The 15,523-nt window shown below is 46.0% G+C and overlaps 1 protein-coding gene across 1 annotated transcript in view; it reads left to right on the forward strand.

The window, feature by feature from the left end:
• The window catches only part of SCN10A (sodium voltage-gated channel alpha subunit 10), an 80,144-nt gene that overhangs the window by 40,431 nt on the left and 24,190 nt on the right, over positions 1–15,523 (forward strand). Inside the window, exons 13-17 of the mRNA XM_045856829.1 lie at positions 194–432; positions 2,035–2,208; positions 10,917–11,276; positions 13,129–13,587; positions 15,076–15,213. Coding sequence (XP_045712785.1) covers positions 194–432; positions 2,035–2,208; positions 10,917–11,276; positions 13,129–13,587; positions 15,076–15,213 — 1,370 coding nt within the window. The remainder of the gene's footprint in view (positions 1–193; positions 433–2,034; positions 2,209–10,916; positions 11,277–13,128; positions 13,588–15,075; positions 15,214–15,523) is intronic.

The following is a 15,523-nucleotide window of genomic DNA, read 5'->3' on the forward strand; positions in this document are numbered from 1 at the left end:
GAGAGACTGGATTGGAGTTGCTGGACTGAAGGAAATTCAGAAAGCAGGAAGTAATCATCAGAGAAAGGGAGGGCTGATGTGGAGAGTGGAGATGGTGGTTATTAGTAATAACAAGACCTAGGGGGTGGCCACGGGACAGGGGTCTGAGGTGACACATGGCTGACAGCTGTCATTGAATTCACCTGTGATGCAGAGCTCGAGGAATCGGAACAGAAGTGCCCGCCCTGCTTGATCAGCTTGGCTCAGAAGTATCTGATCTGGGAGTGCTGCCCCAAGTGGGTGAAGCTCAAGACGCTTCTGTTTAAGATTGTGACGGACCCCTTTGCGGAGCTCACCATCACCTTGTGCATTGTGGTGAACACCGTCTTCATGGCCATGGAGCACCACGGCATGAGCCACACCTTCGAAACCATGTTCCAGATAGGCAACATTGTGAGTGCCTGGCAGCCACCGCCCGTGCCACCGCAGCTGAGAGCTCTGGGTGGGGTAGCAGCATGCCCTCGCTGGTCCGAGTGTTGGTCTAGCTAGTGGAGAGCAGTGTGGGGGTTGTGTGGTTGCTGAGTCCAGAAAGGCAAGTCCAGAGGACCCGGCTGAGTGGGTAGGAACTGCTTTGGGATGAATGAGCACAGAGAAGTGGAGTGAGAAGGTCCTGACCTGGAGGCAATGAGGTCCCTCTTTACAGACTCAGGATAGCCCCTTGAACCCACCCGATTTCAGATGTGTCTGCCTTGAAGTAAGCATAAATGTCACTTTCCTACATAAAGACCATTATGGACATGCCTGTGTCCTTCCAAAAAAGGAGAAGTGGAAAGAGAAGGGAGGGCTTAGTTCCAAGAAGTCAGCGTAGACCACAGAGGGCTTTGTGGAAGAGACCTGAGAGTCCACACCCCCATTTTACAGTTGGAGAAGTTGAGGCACACGAGAGCAAGGTCTTTACCATGGTGACGGGGCACTTTTTTAGAAAAGAAAGGAAAGGCAGGCATTTTTTTGGTGTCTACCATGAGTCAGGTACTTTACAAGTGTCATCTCAGAGTCACTATGCTATGAGGTTGTCATCACCCTCACAGCCCAAAAGTGAGCACTAAGACTTAAAGAGGTTAAGTGTCCTGTCCAGGGTGGCAAAGCTGGGGAAGTTGGAGCAAGAGTAGACCCAGGTTCCTTAACCCTATCCCCCACAGCAGCACACTGACTTGCCTACAGAGGGCGCTCCACAGATGCTCTTTGAATACCACAGTTGCAGTCTGAGGCATCAGCCATGTCCCTTGAACTCTCAACACGGTCCTTCCCCAGGCTCGCAACAGGCTTTGATGAGAACAAATGAGAAAAGCCCCTGACCCTGGTCTCTGCTTTCTTCTTACCTGTCTCCCATCCCAGCTGGTTGTTGTGAGATCTGAGCCTGGCCCGGACCTCTTTTAATGTCAGAATTCTGTCTTGGGACCGTTAGACTCTTAGAGACAGTGCATCATTTCTGTGCTTGCTGATGGCTATTAGTTATTAGTTAATTACTCTCTGCCAGCACCTTTGCTGAGACCTGCAGGGGCGTTATCGAATTTTTATGTCCATTATACAGATGAGGAAATTGGGCCCTGGAGAGGGCCCAGTGCTTGTCCAGGTGTACACGAGCTAGGAAGTGACAGAGTTGGGACTTTTATCTGGGTCCATGTGGCCCCATAATCCATGCTTTTAAACTACTGAACCAGATTGACTCCTCATTTATATAATTATGTAGCAATTATTATCCTCGTGATTATCCACTTACTCCCCTTCTGTCACCATTCCTATGGAAACACTGAAGCATGGGTTCTGATGCATGCGTCCTCAGCACTGGTCCAGAGATTGCTCTCTGCTGCCACATTGAGTGTTCCCATCCCCAGCCCTTCAGGAGCCCCCAGGTAATATAGAAGCTGACTAAGAACAATGTAAAAGGATTTGCTAATTTATAAAAAAGAGATTTCTCTGGTGTCCTGTTTGTCCTGGTGCCCCTCTTCACCCCCATAGACCCTTGCTGAGATGAATCCTTGTTTCCATCCGCAGGTCTTTACCACGTTTTTTACCGCTGAGATGGTCTTCAAAATCATTGCCTTTGACCCCTACAATTACTTCCAGAAGAAGTGGAACATTTTCGACTGCATCATCGTCACTGTGAGCCTGATGGAGCTAGGCACAGCCAAGAAGGGCAGCATGGCGGTGCTGCGGTCCTTCCGCCTGGTAATGTTGTCTCTTGGTGGCTTGGGAAAACTACCCCCCCATCCGGGAGGCTCACCCCTGAGAACAGACACTGTCCTTTGGGGACCTCCCGAGTCAGCTCTCTCTTCTTTTCCTGTCTCTGTGGGAGGCAGGCAGGGCATGGCTCCTGGAAGCTAGAGACTTGGTACTTCCCACTTACTCAAAGTGGGGGTGTTCCTTCTTCTCTCTGGGCCTCGGTTCCCTCATCTGCACTAAGAGACTTTCCCAGAACCCTTCTGTTCTCTTAGAGAACAACAGTAATGATGGTAATTATAGCAGCTTCGGTTTCTCAGACACTAACTAGGTGTTCGGCACAGTGCTAATCGCTTGACATAACATACCTTGTTTTGTACTTACAATAACAACCCTCAGAGAGCGAGTTACTTTGCTCATGATAGATGAGGATGACTGAGATGCAGCGTAGTTAAACAATGACCCAAAGGCTCCCAGCTGCCGAGCAGGTAGCAGACCTGTTTTTCAAAGTCAGGATGCTTGACTCCCAGGTCCCAGCTCCTGCCACCTCACAGCTCATCCTCGGATCCTCCAGTGCCCCAAATCACAGCCCCCGTGTCTCACACGCCTCAAAACTGCCACCTTCTAGCCTCATGGCCTGGCTCTTCTCCACACTGAGCTCTGCAGGAGTTCTGTCCAAGTCGCTTGTGTTCCATTGTCCACAGGCCACCCACTCTTATAAGAGCCACACCTGTCAGGCCTGCCAGATTGCCAGGAGAGTCTGGGGTCACTGGTGGTCTCCCAGTTTTCCAGGCCATCTGGAGGAAGCCACGTTTTCTGGGGGTCTTTTAGGCCTCCTCTCCCACCATCTTCTCTTCCCTCATTATCCGGCTGAGATATCATGGTCCTTTAATATTATCATGCCCCCCAAAATAAACTCAACCACCTTTTTCCTCTGCCACTTCACATTTCGTGTTTGGCAAAAACCTATCCTGGAGTTAAAGCCAAGTGTCTGACTCTGCTGTGCCCACACCTGAGCCGTGGGTATCGCTGCAGAAAATTCACATAGCCCAGATCACCAGTTTCATATTTGTTATTAGTGGGTTTTACTTTTTACAGCAGTTTTAGGTTTCAGAAACAAAAGCAGATTGTGCAGAGTTTCCGTACTCCATGCCCCACACACATGCATGCAGTTTCCTCTATTATCATCATCTTATGTTAGTAGGGCACATTTCTTACGAGTAACTCTCCATGCTTCCCCAAGGCTCTGACAGTGAAATCCACAGTCCTTGGCATGGCCTACAGCATCAGTCCCCAACCTTTTTGGCACCAGGGACCAATTTTGTGGAAGACAATTTTTCCACTGATGGGGGACAAGAGGACAGGGAAGGGATGGTGTGGAGAGATTCAAGTGCATTATATTCAAGCTCACTTCCTGCTGTGTGGCCATCCATGGCTCAGGGGTTGGGACCCCTGGTCTACAGAGTTGAGCATCACAGGGCCTGTCTACCTATCCAGTCTCCTGTTGCTCATTTCGCTCCAGCCAAAGAGGCCTCCTTTCTCTTCCTGGCATGTAACAGAACTGTTCCTGCTGCTGAGCCTTGGCACATTTATTCCCCGAGTCTTTACTTAGCACATTCATTCTCCTCTTTCCTGGCTTAACACACACATCACCTACTCAGAGGTGTCCTCCACAACCACATTATCTAAAGTTGGGTTCCCTCATCAAAGTAACCTGTTTCTTTTAATGTTCACACTTTACAATCATCCTAGTAGTCCATGAGACAAAAACCAGAGTTTTCTGTTTTATCATTTTATCCCAAGGACCTAAGCACAAGGCCCAGCACATAGTAGGAACTCAATAAGCACCTGTTAATTAAAAAAAGGATAGAAAAAAGGAAGGAAAGAAGGAAGAAATGATGATTGTGTCATCATTGCTTTGTCTTCCTTCTCAAAATAAACAGGGGTGCCCCACCTTTTGGCATCTCTGTGCCACGCTGGAAGAAGAAGACTTGTCTTGGGCCACACATTGAATACATCACAACATGTAATCACAAGAAAATCTCATAATGTTTTAAATAAATTTACGAGTTTGGGTTGGGCCACATTCACAGCCATCCTGGGCTGCATGTGGCCCGTGGGCTGCAGGTTGGACACTGCTGAAAGAGAGTCTTCTTCCATTAACGTGTCTATTGGCTTTTCCTCATCCCAATACCACACCGCCTTAATTACTGCAATTGCCTTTGAATATGTGTCTGCAGGGCAAGCCGCCCACCTTGTTTGACTTCTTCGGGAACATCATGGCCCCTGCGCTTCCATATGCATTTTGGAAGCAACTTGCCAAGTTACATATCCACATACACACCAGACTTGCTTTGTTGGTTTCTGTTGGGATTACAATATTCTGTAGTTCAATTTGGGGAGGAGTGTAAGCTTTATATTATATGGTCTTCTGATCTATGACAATAACATGCTCTCCATTTATTTTCATCTTTCCATAGTTTTATAATTTCTGCATAAAGCTTTATCATTTTCTCCATAAAGGACTTTTCTCCATATCTTTTGTTAGGTTTATTCTCAGATAGTTCACTATACTAGTCTAAATGAAATTGCTTTTTAAGATTTCCTCTTTTTATTTTTGCTACCATTTTGCTACTGAATTTTTTTGTATTCAGAAATCTCTCTAACAATTTATCTACCTAATCTTTTAAATGTTTTAACACAGTCATATCATGGAAATAATGAGTTTTGTTTCTTCTCTTTTAACCCGTATACAATTGGTTCCTGTCATCACCTCCTTGTGCTGATTAGAAAGGACATCCAGTACCCTATTGGCATGAGGCTCTCATAGCCGACATCCTTGCTGTCTTCCTATTTCAGAGAGAATGCTTTCAGTATTTCCTTTTTTAAAAATTTTTTATTGTATTTTTTCTTGCTTTCAACATTTCACTAAGTCTGATATTTGAGACACTTTTTTGAAAGATTGAAAAAAAACTTCATCAGTTTAGGAGTTTTTTTGTTAGAAATATTAATCAAGAATGGATGTTTAATTTTATCAGGCAATTGTTCTTCAGGCACTAAGATAATCACAAGATTTTTCTCTTTTAATGGATTAGAGTGGTACATTATGTTAATTGATTTTTCTAATGTGAAATCAACCTTGTATTCCTGGGATAAGCCCAACTTGATCATGATACGAATTTTATACTTTGGAAGATCCAGCTTTCTAAGAGTCTGCTGGAAATGTTTGCATCTTTATTGATGAGTAATATGTGCCCTGTAATTTTCTTTACTTGCATTGTCCTTTGCCAGGATGCAAATTGCCAGGTTATGCTAATCTTTATAAAAAGAGGTGAAAAAACATTCTTCTTCTTCTACACCCAAACTTTGGGTAAGTTTGGAATCGTTTGCTCCTAATAGGTTTGGTGAATTCACCAATGAAGCCATCTGGAGGTTAAGAGTTTTCATTACTGATTTAATTTTTTTTAATTTTATTTTAATCATTGTTCAAGTACAGTTTTCTCCCTTTTACTCCCATTCCAGCCCACCCACCCAACCCTCCCCACTTCCCTCCCATTTCCACCCTCCCCCTAGCTTTTGTCCATGGGTCCTTTAAATTTGTTCCTGCAAACCCTTCCCATTCTCCCCTGAAATTCCCTCTTCTCTCCCCTGATATAATTTTCTTAATGGCTGTGGAACTAGTCAGGTTTTCTGTTTCTCAAAGTGGTTTTGGTTAAGTTACATTTTTCTAAAATTTTCCTTCTTATCTAAATTTTCAAGTGTATCAGCATAAAGTTGTGTGTACTATGCTGTTATCTTTTAGGGTCTGTATCACCTGTGCTTGCACTACCTTTTCCTTTTTCAAAAAAATCATGGTTTGTGCTTTCTCTCATCCTTTTTTACTAGTCTTGGAAAAAAATCATCAGTTTAATCAGTCTTTTCAAAGAACCAACTTTACCTTGTTGATCCTACTTCACTGATATTTTCTGTTTCAATTAACCCTGTATCTTGTCTTAATTACATCTTCTGTTCTACATATTTTATTCTTCTCTAACTTCTTAAGATGGAATTTTCAAAGTAATAAATTCATTTAAGACTTCAGTTTCCTTCTAAGAACCATTTTAATGTGTAGAATGTTTTTATTGTTTGGTTCTAAGTAGTTTTTAATTTTAAATTTGATTTATTCTGCCCTGGCTGCTGTGGCTCAGTGGATTGCGTGCCAGCCTGTGAACCTAAAGGTCACCAGTTGGATTCTCAGTCAGGACACATGCTTGCCTGGGTTGCAGACCACGTCCACAGTTGGGGGCATGTGAGAGGCAGCCATCCAGTTGATGTATCTCTTGCACATCAATGTTTCTCTCCCTCTCTTTCTCTCTCCCTTCCCCTCTCTCTACAAATAAATAGATGGAATCTTTAAAAAATAAATAATAAATTATTTTTTTATTTATTCTTTGACTCAAAGGTTAATTGGAAGTATGGTTCTCAGTGTCAAAACATATGTGGTATTTGTAGTTATCTTTATGCCATTGAGTTCTATAATTGTCTTATAGTCCAAGAACATATAGTGTATGATTTTAATGCTTTGAAATTTATTGATGATTTTCTTTTGGTTCAGTATATTGAAAATGCTCCTTACATGCTTGAAAAGAATGTGTCTCCTGCAGTTGTAGGGAGCAATGCACTGCATAATCCACTGAGTACAGAAAGCTCATGGTATCGTCCAAGTATTCTATATGCCTGCTGATTTTTGTCTGCTTGGTCTAGTAATTACCAAGAGAGTGGTGTGTAAAAATATCTCCCACTATGATTATGGCGACGCCTGTTTCTCCTTATGGTTCTATCTTGAGGCTGTGTTAGTAAATGTGTACATAATTCAAGTCGTACATATTTCAAGTTGTACAAATGTGTACATATTCCCAGTAAAGTGAAACTTTTATCATTAAGGGTCGACCTTCTTTACCCCTAGAAATTCTTTTTGCCTTGAAAATCTCCTTGCCCGATGTTAATTCAATAATTTTGCAGGGGAGTGGTTTAGAATTTGCTTGATATCTTTATCCATCCTTTTTCTTCTAGCCTTTGTGCATCCTTAGGATTTTTATTTGTCTTTTATAAACAGCATAGTCTGGTTTTAGATTCTTATTCAGTTCTGACAATCTAATCTTTGTCTTTTAACCAAAGCACATTGTCCACTTATTCTGTAAATACCAGTAGATCTGGATATGTGTCCATCATTTTATTTTGGGTTGTCTATTTGCTTTACTTCTCACATGTGTGTGTCTCCTGTCTCTCTTCTCCCCGACCCCTTCTTGGTTTATTTTGGGTTGTTTGTTTTTCCTTGTTCTATTTTCCCCTTTAATGGTTTGGAAACTAAATAAATACTCTGTTTTTATTCGAGCAGTTACCTTAGTAATTCCAGCATGCAGAGTTAACTTAATCAAAGTAAACGTTAGCTAACATCTTTACCTTCCTCCAAGACACGTTTTCATTTGTTACCCTTTCCCATCTCACAGTTCTGTTAAGTATTTTCATTTTATTTTGCTTTTCAAAATCTGTCACTTAACTAACAATACACAATTCTAGCTGTTGTGTCAACAGTCCCCGAAACTCAGGATCTTAACCCAATAAAGGTTTATTTCTCACCCATGTCAAGGTTACGATGCCAGCCAGGCCTGCGTGGCCTTCAGAGCTTGCCTCCAGCTTGTGGAACATGAGAAGCCAAGGCTCATTTTTAAGTTTTAAACAGTCAAAGGCTTTTCAGTCAGGACTTGTGGTTCCTTCTGTGAGCCCTTCCTTTCAAGCTTAGCTCCAGACGCTGTGAATACAGCATGCCCACTGTGCTTTCTCTGACCAAGTTCTCAGCACGGCTGTATTTCTTCGCTTTCTTGCCCCCATGCCTTCCTCTCTCAACTCCGTGGTGGCCACACCATTAATATAATCTTTGCTAAGAGTCACTTCATTTCATTGAAAAATTTAACCGGTCTTCAACACTTGAAGACTTATTCCCAGTGCTTATTGATTGGGATATGAAGCAGTATACTTTTTTTTCCCTCTAAACAGAAAATTTTATATTAATTATGAGATTAGCCAGAGAGATGGTTAATTAAGTATGAAGGAATATTCAGCAGCTATTAAAAGCAATAGTTTAAAATTTTTCCATGGTAATAAGAAATAATCCTTTTGATGTAATGCTAAGCTGGGCAAAGACTGCAGAAAGCAACTAGATGGTGGTGGAGGTGAAGGTCATGGGGAATGTGGATGCTGGTGGGGCTGCTTTCCTGAACCACTCATTCTGGGTATCTGTGGGAGCCAGCCAGGTGGTTGCAGGGAGGGGCATCACAGCTCAGCAGCAGGCACCTGTAATGTGTGTTGACTGACTGGCTAATAGTAGGGGCCCCCAAGCCCAGACATCTCTGGAATAGCAAGTGGAGAGATCCTGTTTCCCTGCCCTTTATAAAGATAACAAACGAATTAATAGAGGATGACTCAATTCATGTCCTAAATGAGAATTATACATAACTTGCTTATTGTTTAGTATAAATTTAATTATGGACAATAAACTGCTATCTAAGGGGATTCTAATACAGTTGACCCTTGGACAACATGGATTTGAACTTCATGGGTCCACTTATATGAAGGATTTTTTTTTTCTTGAGAGAGAGAAACATCAATTTGTTGTTCCACTTATTTATGCATTCATTGGTTGCGTCTTGTATGTGCCCTGGCTTGGGATCAAACCTGCATCCTTAGCATATTGAGACGATGCTCTAATCAAATGAGCCACCCAGCCAGGGCCAAAGGTTTTTTCTTTTTTTTTAAGATTTTATTTATTTATTTTTAGACAGGGAAGGGAGGGAGACAGAGAGAGAGAGAGAGAGAGAGAGAGAGAGAGAAACATCAATGTGCAGTTGCTGAGGGTCATGGCCTGCAACCCAGGCATGTACCCTGACTGGGAATCGAACCTGTGACGCTTTGGTTTGCAGCCCGCGCCCAATCCACTGAGCTATGACAGCCAGGGTGAGGTTTTTTCAATAAACCCTGTAAATGTATTTTCTCTTATGACTTTCTTAATGACTTTCTTTTCTCTAGCTGACTTGATTGTAAGAATGCAGTACATAGTACATGTAACATATAAAATATGTGCTAATTGACTCATCTTATGTTATCAGTAAGGCTTCTAGTCAACAGTAGGCTGTTAATAGTTAAGTTTTGGGGGAGTCAAAAGTTATGCATGGATTTTTGACTGCATGGGAGGCCTGTGCCCGTAGCCCCCATGTTGTTCGAGGGTCAATTATATTGATTTCTAAACTCTCCGCCCCACCTGCACCCCAACTAAGTGAGGAACCAGTGGAAACCATTAGCCAGGTGCAACTAAGGCAAGAGCTGGTGCCTGGTATTTGTGCCCAGGGGCCAGTGAGCATACCCTAGTGTCTCTCCCTGTTTCAAGTCAGGCCCCACAGATTCTGTGTTGTGGTGGGTGGCTGTCACCCTGTATCAGGGACCTACTCTAGCCTCTGCTTTTGCTCTTGTCCAGAGTTTACTGTGAGAACGGCTGCTACGTTTCCATCTAGTTACTAATACTCAATCTTTATAAGCATTTGTCAGCTGCCTCTACATCCAGTCCACAGAACTGGTGTTTCACGTTCTGTTTCCAGGGTGAGGAGAATAACCTCCAGATTAGGTCTCAGGTAAACCATGAGTCTCCCACTGCCCCCTCCCCCATCACATAGAAAAGTGGATGTGGAGCTTCCTGTGTGAGACGATAAACCTCCTCTCTTGGGACTTCATCATCACTGCTGTGTGAGTGACAGAACTTGCCTCCCCGCTCTGTCCAGCACTGCATCCTGACACCTGAGCCAGAACCTGGCTTTTGGTAGGGGCACCAGAAATACCCCATGACTGATGAGTCCAGATACCTCTTTCTAACAGAGAATCACACAAATGTATTTTTTAAGTGTTGATACATGTTTATGCACAGTGCTTTTGCTCTCTTGTGGGACTTAGCCCACTTGGGTGCACAGTGAAGACTTCAGGGGTCTTTGCCTTTTCTTCGCTAATGAAACTATTTGTTCCATGAGGGCAGAAGCCTCTTTCCACATACCTGTCAGGCTAGCACAGTACCACGCACATGCGTGGTTGGCGTTCAATAAGGTGGGCAGTTTGGTTGGTCAATTAAATGAATATATGGCCTATTTAATGCTGGGTCCATGAAACTATAGATACTTGCAATATCATAGCTGGTGGGGGCAACAAATATCCATGGCCCAAGGTGAGTAATGCCCTAAGACAGTTAGTCAATACCTCTCAAGTGCAATGATGGGTCATGCCCTACCCACGGGAGGCTAGCCTCTCTTTAGGTCAGTTCTCACTTATAAGGAGGCCGTTCTCACTTACATGTGAGTGCCATCAAACCCTACTCTTCCCCCATAGAATAAGCTCACATCCGGGGTCCAGGAGCTTCAGAAGAGTACCTATGGTGAGACCACCCCCCGGTATAAGACCCCTGACTTGGTCATAGTCAATGAAGCATATTGAATAGGGACTGGAGAAGACTGGTAATATTTTTGAGTAACCGATGACACAGGAAGAAAGGTCCCTGAAAGTACCTTCCTGGGAGCACTCATCTTAATGGAATGAGCTGCCTTGTGTATTCCCCGGGCCTTTGGTTTTGGGCCAGGATTTGAGATGAAAGGTGATGGGAACAGCCTCCAAGACCTGACACAGTCTCTGTTCCTCTGCAGCTGCGGGTCCTCAAGCTGGCCAAGTCCTGGCCAACCTTAAACACCCTCATCAAGATCATCGGAAACTCAGTGGGGGCGCTGGGGAACCTCACCATCATCCTGGCCATCATCATCTTTATCTTCGCTCTGGTTGGCATGCAGCTCCTCGAGGAAGGCTACCGCAAAAATAGGGAGCGCATCATTCAGCCAGGTGACGAGATGCCTCGCTGGCACATGGAGGACTTCTTCCACTCTTTCCTCATCATCTTCCGGATTCTCTGTGGGGAGTGGATTGAGAACATGTGGGCCTGCATGGAAGTTGGCCAGAAATCCATATGCCTTGTCCTCTTCTTGACAGTGATGGTGCTGGGGAACCTGGTGGTGAGTACAGAGCCTTCCCTGGGACAGTCTCCTGGGCCACGGAGGAGACTTCCACGTTATTGTGAAAAGCTTTGACTTTGCCCATTTGTATGCCCACATTGAATCTCCCAGACTGAAAGGCATTCAAACTTTTCATTTGAATGAACTTTTCATTTCAATTGAAAGTCATCTATAAGTCACATTATAAGAACTGTCCCTTGCCCTGGCTGGTGTGGCTCAGTTGGTTGGAGCATCATCCCATATACTGAAAGGCTGCAGATTTGATTCCCCATCAGGGTTTGATGCCTGGTCAGGGCACATACCCAGGTTGTGGGTTTGATCCCCAGTTGGGGTGCATACAAAGAGGCAACCAATCAGTGTTTCTCTCTCCCTCTCTCTCTCTCTCCCTCTCTCTCTCTCTCTTCCACTGTCCCTCTTTCCCTTCCTCTCTCTCTAAAAGCAATGAAAAAAAAATGTCCTCAGGTGAGGATTAAAAAAACATTGTCCCTTGGGAGGCTGCCTGACTTGGGGGGATGAGAGCATATGATGGAAAAGAAAGACCTGGCTCTACTGCTCGGAAAGATGGCTGACCCAGCACAAAAGACAATCTCCCTGAGCTCTTATTTCCTTAAAATCAAGAAAATAGTGCTCACTCATGGGCTTACTGGGAGAATTAAATTACAGGAGATGACATATGCAAATTGCCTAGTGCAGTGTCTGGGCTATGGCAGGAACTCAATAAATGATAGCTGTTAGTTGTTAAAGGAAAAATTTCCTTCGCTGCTCTAGGGAGTTTCAGAAAATATTGTTCTCCAGGGGAGTGTTCTCCAGGCCAGAAGCTGGCTGATTTCTCCAAGCTGCACAGGTCCAGGCTAGGAGCAGGGAGCAGGCACAAGGGGACAAGAGGGATTAGGGACGCCGGATCATGGGAAACATCCAATGCCATGGTGGCAATGACACAGTCCACTCCTAGGTTTGGGGGAAGCCTCTCTGGAGACCTCCCTGCCAGTCGGCCCCAGCACCTCGCCTCCATCCCAGCCTGGCTCCTCACCCTCAGCCTGTCTCTGCCCGTGCTAGTTCTGAGCACCCCGAGTCTCCCAGCCCTGGCTGGCTGCAGGGGGGTAGTGGACTTTCAGGAGCCCCTTTCTTCTTGCTGTGGAAGCCAATCAACTTAGACTCTTTCCCATAAGGGTTTTGCAGACAGGAGAAAGCTAAACCAAGAAAATGGAGGAAACAACAAATCCAGACTCTTCACAGTCTTCCCCACCCAGGTCGCTGAGCCAGAGATGCCTTCCACCCACGTTCCCGCGTGGGGGGCTGGCTGAACCTCCTTTCTTCCAGGCTGACTTCCATCCCTGCAGAGCCACAGGCCCAAGCCCACAGGCAGGAGCGTTGCCTCTCTGAGCACTTTACATCCCTTGTGTCATTTCCCCTTCGTACCACTCTGAGAAGCAGGGAGTCCCCACTCCCTGTGTACAGGTGAAGAGCGTGAAGTGGGAAGCAGTGAGGGGACATGCCTAGGGTTCCAGAGTGAGGACTAGAACCCAGGGCTTTGGTAGATGAAGGTGGTCCCTGGGCAGGCCCGTGCCTACTCCTCCCTATTGTCCCTCATTGTCCCTTGGTTCAGCAGGGTGACCCTCCTCTGCAGTGGAGAACATGCTTGCCAGCCTTATCCGCACGAGCAGGTCACTTACAACATCCCCAAGGCTCTCCTCGGTTGCTCTCAGATGATTGCTCCCCTGAGAGAGAAAGCATCCCAGGGATGCGGGGAGAGGCCTAGGTGCGGGTATCCTGCCATCCAGCTGCCCTCCTGGGGGGCCATGGAGGGGCTCAGCTCATTGATTGAACAACCTTCCCTTCCACTTCTCCCCAGATGCTCAACCTGTTCATCGCCCTGCTGCTGAACTCCTTCAGCGCCGACAACCTCACAGCCCCAGAGGAGGATGGGGAGATGAACAACCTGCAGGTGGCCCTGGCGCGGATCCAGGCATTTGGCCATCGCACTATGAAGGCCCTTCGAGGCTTCTTCTGCAGACCCTGCCTGCTGCCCCGGACCAAGCCAGAGCCCCAGATGGTGGTGAAGATCCCATTGTCCAGCTCCAAAGCCGAGAACCACATTGCTGCTGATGTGGCCACAGAGAGCCCTGGAGGGCTTTCGGGTTCCAGAGACCCCAGGGACAGCCACAGTGACTTCATCACTAATCCTAACATATGGGTCTCTGTGCCCATTGCTGAGGGTGAATCTGACCTTGATGACTTGGAGGAGGAGGAAGAGGAGGAGGAGGAGGAGGATGCTCAGAGCTCCCGGCAGGAAGTGCTCCCCCAGGAGCAGGTGAGAGTTATCCCATTGGGCAACCACAGGAAGCACGTAGAGGTCTTAAGGAGGGAGCAACAAGAGCAGAGGGGAAATTATGATACAGAGATTTTTCAACATTAGGGCTGGCACAGGTCTGAAGAGCTCCAGGCAAGCCAGGCAAAAGAGTCTTTGACATAAGAGAGCTCAAGACGTGCCAGACTCTCTGGAGGGAGTAGCACTTGAGCACCTGTGAAAGGTCAGGATTCCCTAACCAAGCAGGGAGAGGGGCAGCCCTGAGCCCCAGACCTTGCCTGGGGCCACCTTTCACCCAGCTGCCCCATTCGCTCTGCCAAACCCAGACTCTGTGCGTGAGCTGCTAATGAGACTCCTCTGGGAACAGGGTGCTGCCCAAGAGCAAGTCTCCTCCAATCTTCACCGGAAGCCTGAGGAGTCCTGATCGTTACGTGACTCATTTACCCAGCTCTTCTCGACAAGGGATGTTACAGGGAAATGACACTTGTTCCTTTTGGCACCAAAGCATTTAAAGCGCATTTTAGCCTTTTGGGATTACTATGTTTTTTTAATACTTTGCACAGTTCCCTACTACTTTAAGCAGATATAGCAACCCTCATTAACCTCTTCCCAATGACTGGTGGCACGCTCTTCTGCACAATATGGGAAGGCAAGGATCCCCGTGGGGCCCGGGGCAGGCAGAGCTGCTGGCCACCCCGCTAAATAGCCTTGGACAGCTGTGCTTTGAGTCTGTGGCTCTTCCATAGCCTTCTTCCCCTGCAGCTGTCACTTCTGTTGTGTTCCAGCAGCTGCTATCAGCTGCTATATTTTACATGCTTTTGTCTGGGTAACAGCCAAGGGCAGGGCGTCACCATCCCCAGAGTAAAGGACATGAACTGTGCCATGGCTGTCTCCACTCAGAGCATTTTTCGTTACTTTGGGGTCCTTGGAGGACTCCAGATGGCCAAGTTCACTACCGGTCTGACTTTTGGACAATTAATAATGGTCATGTCTAATATCTGTGGAGCCAAGCACTTTCTTCAAAGTGTTTTATAAGCAGGATCATATTTAGTCATCAAAATAACTAAATAGCCCTGGCTGGTGTGGCTCAGTGGACTGAGCATGGGCCTGCAAACCAAAGGGTTGCCAGTTCGATTCCCAGCCAGGGCACATGCGTGGGTTGTGAGCCAGGTCCTCAGTAGAGGGGTGTGAGAGACAACCCCACATTGATGTTTCTCTCCTTCTCTTTCTCCCTCCCTTCCCCTCTGTCTAAAAATAAATAAATAAAATCTTTAAAAATATAAAATAACCAAATAAAGTAGACCTAGCCTTCTCAATTTTGCAGTTGGGAAAAGTGAAGATCAGAGAAGTTAAATAACTTGTCTAAGTTCCCACAGCTTATAAGTAATCAAGCCAAGACTTAAACAGATCTATCAGGCGATAGGGTCTTCATGCTGGGTGGGTGGGTGGATAGGTGGATAGATTTCAGTTGGGATCTTCTCTCACTAGCAGGAGCAGCCACAGCACCTCGGGAGGTCAGAGGACCACCTGGCATCCAGGTGCCCAGGCTCAGGATCATCCTCGGAGGACCTGGCTCCATACCTGGGTGAGCAGCGGAGAGACGAGGCAGCTGCTCAGGCCCCTGCAGAGGTAGGTATGTGAGCTTCCCGGAGAGGTAAGGCATTGCAGCCTGGACTCAACCTCCTAACCTCGTGTCACATCCTGGGGATTTTTCAAGTCCCCTCCTAGACCCTGGGCTACTCAACATAATTTCACAGGAAGAGTGAGGCTCCACAAGGGAGTGGGGGTGGAGGGAGGGGGTGCAGGACCAGTTCCTCAACCTCTCCGAGCCTCCGTGTCTTCATCTGCAAAACCGCATGGTAACCATGGTAGGATTCTTTTGATGTTTAAATGAGATGCTCCTTGTCAAGTGTTTAGCTCTTCCCTGAAATGGAATAAG

This window comes from Phyllostomus hastatus, unplaced genomic scaffold (assembly GCF_019186645.2).
Source record: "Phyllostomus hastatus isolate PE091 unplaced genomic scaffold, TTU_PhHast_1.1 phas_scaffold_129, whole genome shotgun sequence".
NCBI lineage: Eukaryota > Metazoa > Chordata > Mammalia > Chiroptera > Phyllostomidae > Phyllostomus > Phyllostomus hastatus.